Below are 11,930 nucleotides of genomic sequence, written 5' to 3' on the forward strand. Positions count from 1 at the left end.
CCCCCCCCCCCCCCGCGCCTCTTTCCTTTTTTTCTTTTTCCCTCTACCTGCCAACTTGGCACCGTCGCCGCCGCCGCCGCCGCCGTCGCCGTCGCTGCCATGGGCTCAAATGCTCCGCCGCCGAAGCATCCGGCCATGTCGGCCACTGCCATGCCGGCTGCTGCTGACTCGGATCCTGCAGCACTTACCCGCTCAACTGCTGCCTCGGCCACCATCACCAACACCAACACCAACACCAACACCGCTTCGGGCGGTGTGACTCCCGCTCCGGCCGGGCAACAGCCTGAGGCATTAGGCTCGGCAAATCACGCAACAATGCCCACTTCGCTCTCGAGCAGTGACCCCGGCCGGTCTCAAGCCCCCCTCCTGTCGACAGCTGGTGCATTTGCCCCGCCTGCTGACGCCCTCCCCGCCCCCGCGTCCTCGACCCCAGCCCCGAGCTTCCCCGGCCTGCCGGCCAACTTCCCCAACGCCTTTGATCCGTACCACATGCATCTCCTCTCGCAGCGGTATCCTCAACCATTGGGTGCTGGATTGCCCATGTTTCCGACTGTGGTGTCTGATCCTGGCACTGGAGGCTACAATGTGGCTCTGGCCAGCCTGGCTGGTCTTGGCGCCGGAACGCTGCCGTCTTCCTCCTCGACAGCCAACTCTGCCCTTTTGCACCCCTTTTATCTTCATCAGCACCAGCAACAGGCCCAACAAGTCCATGCTCAGCAGCAGCAGCAGCAGCAGCAGCAACAACAGCAACAACAGCAACAACAGCAGCAGCAGCAGCAGCAGCAGCAGCAGCAGCAGCAGCAGCAGCAGCAGCAACAGTTGTTCCAGCAACAGCAAAACACGAAGCAGCAGGCACAGCAGCAAGCACAGCAACAAGCACAGCAGCGTGCCGGGGTACCTCAGGCACCAGGGACTGGCGCTGTTCGTTCGCCTCCTTTCTTTTTGGCTGATCCTCCCCAGCCGCTGGGGCATTTGTTCGTCCCGATTGCCGCTGGTAGGCCGCCGATCCCCACCGCAGCACTTGGCCGCCCCCCTGCTGCAGGGTCCAGTCCGATTGGACCTCACGGCGGGGACGCATCTTTTTTGTCTGAACCCCCTCAGACGCCCAGCACCCCAAGCAGTGCCAGCACCAGTACAAGCGCCAATAGCGCGTCCTCTTCCGCTGGTGCTTCTGGGCACTCACACTGTCAGTGCAAGAATATCCCCTGCCTGAAGCTGTACTGCGAGTGCTTCGCCCGGGGTGTCCTCTGCCGGCCGGCCTGCACTTGCTCCTCCATTTGTCGGAACAACCACCACCATGAGCGGGTGCGTAGTCTGTGGCCTTCTCTTTTGAGCCATTGTTCTTCGCAGCACACGCCGCAAACACACAAACATGCACTTTGTGCTCGTTTGACTGACTTTTCTCGCCGGTCTCGCCACGAATAGGATCGTCTCGAGGCCGTATACTCGGTGCTTGACCGCAACCCGCACGCCTTCAAATCCAAGGTATTCTCCACGAGCTTTTTGCCCCCCCCCCCCCCCTCCTCCCTGCGAACCTCTGACATGCTGTCTCTGCGTGACCTCGCTCTGCTCAAGGATGAGACCCGCCCACATCGTGGTATGTAATGCACACTGGAATGAGTATCACCACTTGCTCCCGACTGACCTCCGCTCTCATGATGACATTAGGCTGCAAATGCAGACGCACACAATGCCGGAACCGGTATTGCGAGTGCGCTCAGCTCGGCGTCCGATGCTCTCCCCTCGTGTGCCGGTGCATTGATTGCCACAATGGCAAGTGTGATTCCCATTTTGATGCTGGTACATGCGCACATGCCCATACATACACACCGACGCGCACAGCCTCGGGCATTGGACATATATTTATATGCACATGATTTTTACGACCAATTCGCAAGCTGACTCGCCCTTCCTTGCGGGGAAAAAAAAAACAATCACACAATCAAACAACCACCCTGATTGCAGCCGCTACTGGTGGCAGTACCCCTGTCACTTTGGCAAGCGGCTGGGTGGATGAGGGGGCTTCCGCAGCACAGGAGCTCCGAGATCGCATGGCTCAGCCAGCCGCCTCCTCAAGTGACTTCGCCCCTGGCTCAGAGCCCTCGACACCCAGTACTCGCGATGTGACTGACGTGGCCACTCCAGCCGCGACCGGTACCATGGCGCCCCCAGGCTCAGGCTCCGGCAGTGGGGTGGTCACCGCTCGGGACTACTCGCCAGCCACAATGCGCGAATATCGCAATCCCTCCCATTCGGTTGCCTCCCGCAAGCGGAGGTACGCCCATGGCCTTTGGGGGGGGGTGGGGGTGGGGGGGGGGGCACATTTCCTTCACATGCCCTGACGCAAGGCACTGACCTGCTGGCCCCTCGTCTAGACAACATGCCATTGCTCTTCTCTCATCGAAGCAGGCGCTCTTGAAAGATCGCGCCCTCTTTTCATCCATCCTCTCAGAAGGCACTCTCCAGGAGGCCGTTCGCACGCTGGTCGATTGCGCCGCGCATCCCCTGGCTGTCCGTGCCGCCACGGGAATGCCTTTCACAGAACAACCCACCCCGGCCGAGGGGACTGTGGCCCGAGGTGATATGGCCGGCACCATGGAGGATGTCTCCACCTCGGAGGTTGCCGGCTCCACTGTCACTGACAACCCGGCTGGAGACACCCGCTCTGTCGCGCGCAAACGCTCAGCCGATGCGTGGCCCCCGGGGACTTTCGCTCCGAAGCGGCGACGTCACTTGATCCCGGTCTCGGAGTCCCTCAAGTCGGCTCCCGCCTCTGTGACCGAAGTCTCCGCCACCATGGCCCCACTCAAGCCCGAGGATGGGGCTCTCAAAACCGAGTCGCTGTCTGATGGCGGGAGGCCTGCAACTCCGATTGCAGCTCCGCCTGTGGCTCTGACCTCACCTCCTATTGGCTCCTTGGCAAACCGCGGCGACCCTCTGGCAACAGCAAGTGCCCTTGTGACGGCCGAGCTGCATGAGCTCAGTCAGCTGGCGGCTCGCTCTGCCGAAGACCAGGCCATCGATGCCACGGTCGCCTACAACACCCTGACCGAACTCACGCACATCCTAAATCGTGTGTGTGATACCGTCATCGGGCTCAAGCGTGCGTTTAGCCTTCCCCCCTCCTCCGCCTTCCTCCTCCTCCTTCTCCTCTTCCCTCTCTCTCACACACACACATACACATACATGCATGCATATGCACATGCACGCCTCTTCCTTGTCATGTGCACCGTTCTATCCTTGAACTCTAAATGACCCATTTACCCACACCCACGCCCGCCCCCCCCCCCCCCCCACACACACACACACACACACAGCTCCAACCAAACCTGCACGTGGCGGTATCCGAGCTGCTGCAGCTGCTGCTGCTGCCGCTGAGGCTGCTGCCGCATCTCTATCAGCCCTGTCTTCTCGCGCCCCCTCCTTGTGATGTGCGCGCGCGTCCCTCTGCGGCAAATAGACCTCCCTTCCCATAGTTGCTTCGCCTCCTACATGGCCCCATACACATCGATGTACATAGACACATGCAAACGCCCCCAGCCATGTGAGCGTAGAGCCACGAGAAGTTGCTTACACACACACACACACACACACACACACACACACAGACTGGAATGTAAGGAGATTCTATGGTGTATTAAATATGGTCATATCCCATGGGGAGGAAGGGGGAAGGAGACAGGACGGGCCCCCTCCGCCGCTTCCGGAGACGCGCCAGCCAGCTGGGAGGAGAGAAAGAGACTGGCGGATACAGGCGGACAGAGAGACAGAGAGAGAGAGAGAGAGAGAGAAACACATGGAGGGAAGACTTCCCAAGTGTGGGTTTTGCTGGACAGGGCTAGGGGACAAAAGCCGGGAAGGGCTCCACAATTTGCTGACTCCCCCCCCCCGCAGCAAGTTTAACACACATGGTCACACATGTGGCGTCCCTCTACTTGCGGGACTTCTTCTTGCCGTCGCCGGCCCCGGTGGAGGAGGCCTTGCGCTTCTTGGCACCAGCAGCCGGCGAGGGCGCGGCGCCGGTGGCCCCGGCGTCCGCCTCCGCACCGGACCCCTTCAGGCGCCGGGCCCGCACACTGTCCGGGTTGGCCACAGACAGCGACGCACCATCGACAAGAGCCGAGGCCCCCTCAGCCAGCGAGGCCGCCCAGGCCTCCTCATCCTGAGGCAGGGCAAACTTGCTGACATCCATGGACTTGAAGACACGACGCTGCTCGGCGCGAAGTTCCTCCCGGGCAGCATCGGTCAGGTCGTCAGTCAGAGACTGCCCGACCGCCGACCAGGCAGCCGACTTGCTGGCATCCCGCGGACCAGTGCCAGCGGCACCGGTGCCCAGGTCCCCGGCCGAAGTGACAGCCGCCAAGCGCGGCATGGTCGACTCGTACGCCTGGGCATTCAGATCGGCGTAGTACTTGGCGATCTTGCGCACGCTCTTGTTGAAGAGGGCCAACACCTGCGACACCGACAGGCTGAGGTCCTTCTCCAGCTGCTCGACCGACTTCCGCTGCAGGCCAAGAGCCAGCATGACGGCCGACTGGACCGGCGAGAGGTTCACAGCCGCCGGCGGAGCGGGCCCGGCCTCGCTGGCAGGCGCCTCGGCCGCCAGCTGCCCGGTGAACAGGTGCATCGTCATGGCCGGCACCAGGTCCAGGATCATGTGGTAGTCAACCAGATTGCGCGAATACGCGTCCAGGCGCTTCAGATCATACGGACTCAGGACGGCCAGCATCTGCTCGCGACACAGGCGCCCAGTGTTCGGCAGGGGGACCCCGGCGCTGGAAGTAGCCAGGACCTTGGACACGTGGGTGTTGTTCAGCAAGTCCATGGCCAGGGCAGGCGAGAAGTTGCGGAACTGGTACGACAGCAGGGTGGTAAAGCGCCGCGAGAAGTCGGTCCAGAACTCGCTCAGCCAGCTGTTGGACAGGCTGGTGATCGGATCCGCGCGGTTCAGCTGCGACAGCATGATGCAGGTGTGCTCGCCAGTGAGATCGTTCTGTGAAGGGCCGGAAGAAGAGGGGGGAGAAGGTTAATGCATGAGCAGGAGAAGGAGGGGAGAGGGGGGAGAGAGAGAGAGAGAGAGAGAGCGCGGGTGTGCGTGTGTGTCTGTGTGTGTGCGTCTGCGGCGAGGGTGAGTGGGCTCAACCGGAGGCGCCCAGCTGGAGGGAAGACGTACGGGAGTCTGACGCAGGTAGACAGGCACAAAGGTGGCGCGCTTCCAGAACCTGCAGGGTGGCAGGGAGGAAAGAGCAGGACAAAGGGACACACAGAAAAATAGAGAGGACGAGGGAGAGGTCAGACAGTTGCTTCGGTGAAGGAAAGGCCGAGGCAGAGAACGCACTTGTGAAGCTGGGCAGTGAGGCCGAAGGACACACCCAGGTAATGGATGCGCTCCGGGGTGCGCTCCGTCAGCTTGCGCAGGAGAGGAGGGAGGTTCTTACGAGGACGGATGACTTCCGTCTGGAGAGTATCCTGCAAGGCAGCCGAAAAGAAGAAGAGGGAGGAGATGGTAAAAAAGTGTCAGGAAGGAAGAATGGGACTCACGGGCAAAGGGGCTGAAAGGATGGACGCTGATGCATGCCCCGTACCGAGGAACTGATCTCATCCGCGAGCGAGGTGCGCGAAGTGGGCTTCTGGCTCACAGTGGAGCTCATGTCCGGGAACTTGCCCTCGTAGTACTCGCGCAGGAGGTTCAACGCGCGAGAGCCATAACCCATCTAAGTGGACAGATGAAAGTACAACCCGGATGGTCAGTTGAAGGGAGGAAGGGGGGAAGGGAGGAAGGAAGAGAGAAGGAGAGAAAGGGGGAAACTCGTGGAAGAGATCGGCAGCGCACGTTTTGGTAATCCGGATGCGTGGCGATGCGGACCACGCGAGCGCCAGACATGCTCCCGAAGTCGGACTCCTGGAACTGTGAAGACAATGATCAGAGGGCAGATAACGGGGCGGGGTGAGTGAGCCTCGACGTGTGTCACAAAAAGCCGGGTGTAAAGGGCAGGAGCAGGATGTCAAGGGAGAAAGAAGAAGAAGAAGAAGAAGAAGAAGAGGAGGAGGAGGAAGAGGGAGAGGAGGAGGAAGAGGGAGAGGAGGGCACTCACCTGCTGCGCAATGGTCCAGGGGATCAGATCACCGGACAGGCGCTCCCCACGAGCCAGGCTATGAGCCATGGACTCACGGGAAATGGCGCCCTCCAGGGCCACCTGCACCACAGCCAGGATCTCCGGCAGATCGCCGGAGCCCGGATCCACCGGGGCCAGCAGAACAAAGATGTTGTGCGCCGGGGCGTCGGACAGGAGCTGCAAGTCGTTCGGCGAGTTCTTGTAATGCGACGCCACATACAGAGCCACCAGGCGCTGAAGGAAGGACTCGGCCGCCGGGTGGAAGGAAAAGAGGGTGTCGCGCTCGACGAAGTAGAGCTCACACTCGCTGGGGTGCGGGCAGCCCGTGGACAGACGCGGGACCGAAGTGCAATCCAGGCAGAGAATGTCATTCAGCCACTTCTCAATCGGATCGCCGGCCGCATAACGGATGGGCTCCTCGAGCTTAATCTCGCGGAGCGAGCGCGATGTGGCCAGCTGGGCGGTCGATGCCGCGGTGTCGGCCTTGGCCGAGACGCTCTGCTCGCGCAGCTGCTGCAGGAGCTTCAGCGAAAGCGACCGACCGGTGCCCTCATAACTGACGGGGGGGAGGGGGGGGGGGTCAGCCAAGGGTCCAAAAGAGCAGGCACATGTGAGCAGGCAGGGGCAATGTGAAGGACACCCGCGCACCCGTTGATGGTGGACGCCAGGAACACCAGATACGGTCCCATCAGGGCGCGCACAAGCGGCAGAGGAATGGCCGCCGCCTCATCGATGACCACCAGCTCCGCTTGGCCGAGAACATGGGCGTCCTGAGGCTGGATGTACTGGATAGTCTGCCGGTGCTCGCGGAAAATGTTCACACGGACCACGGCCTTGTTGAAATCGGGGTTGGTTGACTGGACAATGTCGTAGTCAATGTGCTCCTCGTAGCCCAGCAGGTCAAAGCCCTTGAAGACAAACTCGAAGAGGGTCTTCAGGTTCTCCGGCGAGGGGGAGGTCACGAAGATGTTGGAATAACTGCCACACAGGAAGAGGAGAGGGCGGGCGGGAGGCGGCATAGGGGGCACGAAGAGAGGGAGACGGGGAAAGGAAGAAAGCCAGGATGTTAGAGGGTCAACCGGGATGGGCTCTTTGAATGAAGGAGAGAACGGGCAAGTGTCACGCACCCGTAGGCCACAGCAGCGGCCATAGCCAGACCCAAGGAAGCAGACTTGCCTCGACCACGCCCGGCAGTCAGGGACACCGTGGTGCGCAGGGTCTTCTCAGAGACGGCCTCGGTGAAGGCGAGGATGGCCTTGGCCTATGGGATTAAACGGTGCGGAAAGAGGGGGCACACCAAGAGAGGGAGAGGAATGGGGTAACCATAACCATAACAGTGGGTGGGTGGTTAGCGGACGGCACAATGACCATGCGGGGGGGGGGGGGGGGGGGGGCAAGAAACAAGGGCATCGGGAGAAACCAACCTGATCCACGGTCCGAGCACCCTTGACCAGAGCACCGACCGGCTGGACGTCAGCCAGGGACTCTTGCAGAGCCTCCAGCTCCGGATCCAGCTTGCGGTGGGCCTCAGAGTCCGGGGCCGGCACAGCCACCAGGCCATTCAGATGGCTGGAAATCGGCAGAAGGTTCAACTCATCGTCCAGGACCATGCAGTTGCTGCACTTCGACAGGGAGAGCAGGAAGCGCTCGTTGAAGCGCGCGACAACATCCTGATGGGCCTCGGTGCGATAGCGGGAGTGAACGTCCTACGGGGGGGGGGGAGGCGGGACGGGGCCAGGCAAAGTGGGACACAGCGCCAATCCAACGTGTGAGAGGGGAGGACAGCGCAAACAGGATGGACAATACACCAGGAAGGAAGGCCGGTCCGGGCCCAAAGACATACCATGCTCATGGTGACCAGCTGACGGAGCGAGTCCATGGTCTTGAGCAGCAGGACAATGATGCCGCCCCCCTCGACTGTCTCGATGGTACGGGCCAGGATGTTCGGCGTCAGGGCCTCGAAGTCCTGCAGCACGCACATGCCGTAGGTGTTACCAAGGACCTTGTGCGACTCCTTGTAGTAGCAGTAGCGGATGTTGGTCGAGGTGACGAAGAGCTCGAACGGGTCCTCGCGGTCCGGGTCCAGCAGGCCGCGCTGCGCCAGCTTCTTCATCTGGCGCATGCGCTTCTGGCGATGGCTGCTGAAGCCGAGCTCCTTCTTGTAGCACCAAAGGACCGACGGGCGCTGGCGCACAGACGCCTTGGACAGCATGTAATGCAGGTTGACCACCTGGTCACGGCCCTTATCGCCGAGCATGACCACCAGCGTACGCTGGCGCGTGTGCACGCCATTCTCGATGAGCGTGCGGACGCGGTTGTCCACCCGCTTGCGAATCATGTTGGAGGACATGGTGGCGGCCGGAAGCGAGATCTGCGAGGGGAGAGGGGGGATGTCGCGCGTGCTCCTTGCAGTGCAATGAGGGGGGAGAGAAAGAGAGGAGGAGGGATACGGGGCTGGGAGCGGACCGAACTGGAGAGGGGAGCAGGGCACAGAAAAGAGGGGGAAGCGGAGGGAGGGGGGTGAGGGAGGGAAGACGGCGCTGTCAGGCCGGACAGGTCCCGGGGAGGCTGCAGCCCGCCAGCCCATGAAGGGATACGGCTCGCATCAGATTGCCCCCTCCCCCCCCCCCCCCTCTCCGGCGCCAGCCGCGGCAGCATCGAGGGTGGGAGTTACAAGTTCCCCGACGGGCGAAACTCCTTTCCGCAGGAAGTAACCATCGCAGGGGGCAGGGAACGACCACCTGCGTGCCGCCGTTTCCAGCGCGCGCCCTCCGCCCCCTCTCCCCTCGCCCCCCGGGCTTGCCCTCGTTCCACAATCAGCCTTGCCACGCGCTACTTTGGGCGAGGTCCACGAGGCGCACAGCCAGTGGTTCTGAAAGTAGACACATCAGAACGCAGCTGCCAATGCACATTCACTGCTCAATGAGAGTCACATGATGTGGGCGGCTCATCCTCCTATTTCCAGGACTACCGTCCGAGGATCAAAAGGGGGGGGGGTGCCACACCCCCTCTCTTCAGCCCCCATTCTCCCCCCCCCCCCCTCCCTCTCTTCCTCCTCTTCACACGCTTTCCTCCCCACACAACACTTGCTGCCACCAAACCGCCCGAATAGCGCGCTGCACAGGGCCAAAAGGAAACACCATGTCTAATCAGAGCCAGGCGTCGTTGATTGTCAGCCGCCAGTTGCCGCCCGATCTCCGGCGCATCCGTGCTTGCACTGGCTGCAAGTTCCTCAACGTGCGTCCCCTCTAAATGGTGGCAGAAGAAGGCAATTCCCCGTCGCACTTGCTCCCCCCCCCCCCCCCTCGATGCCCTTTTCCCCCCACTGACACCTACCTTGCATGGCCAGTCGCTGGACAACTTCAATGACTTTGGCTGCCCTAACTGCGGCCCCGGGGTGCCGATCACCCGGACATACACCGGGTGCGCTCCACTCTCCTCCCCCCCCCCCCCTCCCATCAGCCCTCCCTCTACCCACCTGCGCTCCTCCCTTCTATTGACACATTCACGCATCCACATGCGCACGCACGTGTGCACCTCCTTCCTTTCCTCGGGCCACCAGCACCCTCGCCATCACGAACCCCAATGTAAGCTGGGTCGCCAAGTGGAAGAACATCCGTGCGTGTATCCCCGCCCCCTACCCCTATCCCCCCCCCCTCCTGTTTGCTTTGCCCCGGCCAAGTATCCAGTCCATTGACCCGCTCCATGACGGTGCATGTGTGGCTGCCCCTCCCTGTTGGCATGTGCTCTATGGACCATGTACAGCCGCCAATGCTGCCATCGGCCTCTACGCTCTTGAGATTGCGGCTCCCGTTGCCGGCGTGCGTCAGGAGAACGAGGAGGAGGATGAGTACTACGAGGATGACTATGAGGATGAGGAGGAGTTCGAAGCCGGTGGCCGCTATTACAGCGACGATGATCTTTGAGCACCCGAATGTCCCGCGCATGGGTGTATCCACTTTGCCTCTTTTTGTCTTGCGCAAGCACGCCCTCCAGCCCTGTCACCACCGTCACCCCACCTTTGTACACTAGACCCCCATGATACCAGTGCTCTCCTCCCCCCCCCCCCCCCTGTGCCTCCTAACCCTGATCCCCGCTCCTTCCGTTGATGGCGAGGTGAGAGAGAGAGGGAGAGATACCAGAGGGCAAAACAGCAGGCATGACCGACAGGCGATCAGGCAGCGTGGAGGCGATCGAACTGAGAAATGCATTTGCAGGGAGCTCGGAAACAGTGAACTCCGAAAGGAAAGCAGGAAATCGGAAGAGACGGAGTACTTTTGGCAAGACAACGAACACCATGGGCCCAAGTGTCGGGTGTGGAAATGACATAGAGAGAGAGAGAGAGAGAGGGGAGAGGGCGGGGAGGAGGAGGAGGGACACAGAGAGGGATGATAACCTCCTACCACTTGAGCTCTCCCGAGATGCGCCCCCAGACGGAGTCCGGCTCCCCGGGAGCGCTCATGACGCAGCAGTTGAGCGACACCCGCCAGCGCCCCTTCGTGTGGTTGACCCGATCATACAGACAAACCAGCGTATGAACGTGTGACCCGGCGGGGAAATCCTCATCGGAGTCGTCGGCGTCCGAGTCCTCATCATCATAGAAGTCGCCACCGGAAGGATCGGCCGCAGTGTCCGCGTCACCGTCCACCTGCTGCAGCTTCTCCGTGAGGAAGTCCTCAATCTGAGTGACCAGATCCTGTGTATGTCGGCGGATGAGGGGAGAAGGGGGGGGGGGGATGAGTCCTAATGCCCGGTGCAAAAAAGGCAGAAAAAGGGGGGAGAAAGGTGGACCGGAACCCAAAGGGAAAGGCCGAAGGGGGGCGTACCTTCCCCGGCTCGAGGCTGATCGTGGCCTTCCGGCTGGGAGCCGGGACAATGGCTGTGGTGGCTTCCGGGCCGGTCTGAGAAGCCAGGACCAGCTCGGCGATGGCAGCGTCACCATCGTTCTGGGGGATATTCTAGGCATCCGGTTCCAGGCAGGGAGAGGGCGGTGCCAAGAAGAGGGCAAAAAGCAATCCAACGGAGGAGGTGAGGAAGATAGGAAGGAGAGACGGGAGGGGTATGGGGGGGGGTGCTCGCTCCGGGCAGTGGGGGCGGAAACCTACCGAGTTGAGGGGGTGCGGCACCTGGTGGTGCAGGTAGTGTGCCTCAGAGGGCCCGGTCCCGGCGTCATCACCATGGTCATGGGAGGACGCCACAATATGGGGGTTGATCATGGCCTGGTCCAATTTGTGGCTCCAGAGCTGGCGGGCCCGGAAGGCGAAGTGGTGGGACCATGTCAGCACCGGCCGAGAAAAAAGAAGAGACAAGAGGCCAAAGGCAAAGATGAGAGGGCCGGAGGCCAGCGCACCTCATGGAGCCGGCGCCAAGTGCCCTCATCGGGGACCTCGTGGCCAATGTCATTGCGGCTGGCAACGATCACGGCCTCCAGGACCTTGCGATAGAGGGGGAGCTTAAGCACGGAAGCCGGCAGGGCGGGGGAGGGGGGATAGAGTGAGATGGGCGGGGTGGGGGGGGGGGGGACGCCAGGCAGCGCGAAGCCAGGTTCCACCAACCGAGCAGGGACAGCAAGTGGAAATGGTGTCTGTATTGACGGGCGTAGTCGTACAACGTCGGCCATGGTGTATGGAGTCGGGTTGGGAGAGGGCGATGGGGAGAGGAAGCAGGGAGAACTGGGCTCGGGGCGGGAGGCAAAGCGAAGAGGCGAGGGCGAAGCAAAGGAAGAGGAAGGATGGTCTGGGAGGGGGGGAGGGGTGTTGCCAACGGGCCCCTTCCCAGTGGTCTTCTGGCAGGGTCGAAAAAAGCTCCCCCCCC

General features: G+C 61.8%; 4 protein-coding genes across 4 annotated transcripts; 2 read left to right on the forward strand and 2 right to left on the reverse strand.

Moving 5' to 3' along the window:
* Positions 1-99: 99 nt before the first annotated feature.
* Positions 100-3,475, forward strand: H696_01088 (hypothetical protein; the record flags this gene model as incomplete). The annotated part of the gene is made up of 7 exons (XM_009494975.1): positions 100-1,305; positions 1,426-1,485; positions 1,576-1,597; positions 1,669-1,800; positions 1,966-2,275; positions 2,376-3,103; positions 3,318-3,475. 7 exons carry the CDS (start codon positions 100-102, stop codon positions 3,428-3,430), a joined length of 2,571 nt encoding a protein of 856 aa, XP_009493250.1. The 3' UTR covers positions 3,431-3,475.
* A 294-nt stretch (positions 3,476-3,769) lies between these two features.
* Positions 3,770-8,650, reverse strand: H696_01089 (tRNA(Met) cytidine acetyltransferase). The gene is made up of 10 exons (XM_009494976.1): positions 7,960-8,650; positions 7,541-7,822; positions 7,244-7,377; positions 6,765-7,094; positions 6,096-6,672; positions 5,834-5,908; positions 5,586-5,714; positions 5,339-5,469; positions 5,174-5,222; positions 3,770-4,993 (listed from the first exon to the last, which is right to left on the reverse strand). Exons 1-10 carry the CDS (start codon positions 8,464-8,466, stop codon positions 3,932-3,934), a joined length of 3,276 nt encoding a protein of 1,091 aa, XP_009493251.1. The 5' UTR covers positions 8,467-8,650; the 3' UTR covers positions 3,770-3,931.
* Positions 8,651-9,145: 495 nt separating this feature from the next.
* Positions 9,146-10,163, forward strand: H696_01090 (hypothetical protein). The gene is made up of 4 exons (XM_009494977.1): positions 9,146-9,353; positions 9,466-9,539; positions 9,679-9,734; positions 9,882-10,163. Exons 1-4 carry the CDS (start codon positions 9,258-9,260, stop codon positions 10,040-10,042), a joined length of 387 nt encoding a protein of 128 aa, XP_009493252.1. The 5' UTR covers positions 9,146-9,257; the 3' UTR covers positions 10,043-10,163.
* Positions 10,164-10,446: 283 nt separating this feature from the next.
* H696_01091 (hypothetical protein) lies at positions 10,447-11,867 on the reverse strand. Its single transcript, XM_009494978.1, has 5 exons — positions 11,725-11,867; positions 11,467-11,568; positions 11,222-11,359; positions 10,943-11,074; positions 10,447-10,812 (listed from the first exon to the last, which is right to left on the reverse strand). Exons 1-5 carry the CDS (start codon positions 11,734-11,736, stop codon positions 10,516-10,518), a joined length of 681 nt encoding a protein of 226 aa, XP_009493253.1. The 5' UTR covers positions 11,737-11,867; the 3' UTR covers positions 10,447-10,515.
* Between the last annotated feature and the right edge of the window lie 63 nt (positions 11,868-11,930).

Source organism: Fonticula alba (assembly GCF_000388065.1).
Source record: "Fonticula alba strain ATCC 38817 unplaced genomic scaffold supercont2.2, whole genome shotgun sequence".
Taxonomy (NCBI): domain Eukaryota; order Rotosphaerida; family Fonticulaceae; genus Fonticula; species Fonticula alba.

What these genes read in the sequence shown, in the direction of transcription:
- H696_01089 (XM_009494976.1), bottom strand. Translation starts at nt 8,466, where the DNA reads ATGTCCTCCAACATGATTCGCAAGCGGGTGGACAACCGCGTCCGCACG. An exon ending in GTGCTCGGACCGTGGATCAG is followed by an intron (nt 7,378 to 7,540) that starts GTTGGTTTCTCC and finishes TTAATCCCATAG; the next exon opens with GCCAAGGCCATCCTCGCCTT. An exon ending in CGGATGAGATCAGTTCCTCG is followed by an intron (nt 5,470 to 5,585) that starts GTACGGGGCATG and finishes GCTGCCTTGCAG; the next exon opens with GATACTCTCCAGACGGAAGT.
- H696_01090 (XM_009494977.1), top strand. Translation starts at nt 9,258, where the DNA reads ATGTCTAATCAGAGCCAGGCGTCGTTGATTGTCAGCCGCCAGTTGCCG. An exon ending in CTGGCTGCAAGTTCCTCAAC is followed by an intron (nt 9,354 to 9,465) that starts GTGCGTCCCCTC and finishes TTGCATGGCCAG; the next exon opens with TCGCTGGACAACTTCAATGA. An exon ending in CGCCAAGTGGAAGAACATCC is followed by an intron (nt 9,735 to 9,881) that starts GTGCGTGTATCC and finishes GACCATGTACAG; the next exon opens with CCGCCAATGCTGCCATCGGC.
- H696_01091 (XM_009494978.1), bottom strand. An exon ending in TGCCGCACCCCCTCAACTCG is followed by an intron (nt 11,075 to 11,221) that starts GTAGGTTTCCGC and finishes CCGGATGCCTAG; the next exon opens with AATATCCCCCAGAACGATGG. An exon ending in TCAGCCTCGAGCCGGGGAAG is followed by an intron (nt 10,813 to 10,942) that starts GTACGCCCCCCT and finishes CGACATACACAG; the next exon opens with GATCTGGTCACTCAGATTGA.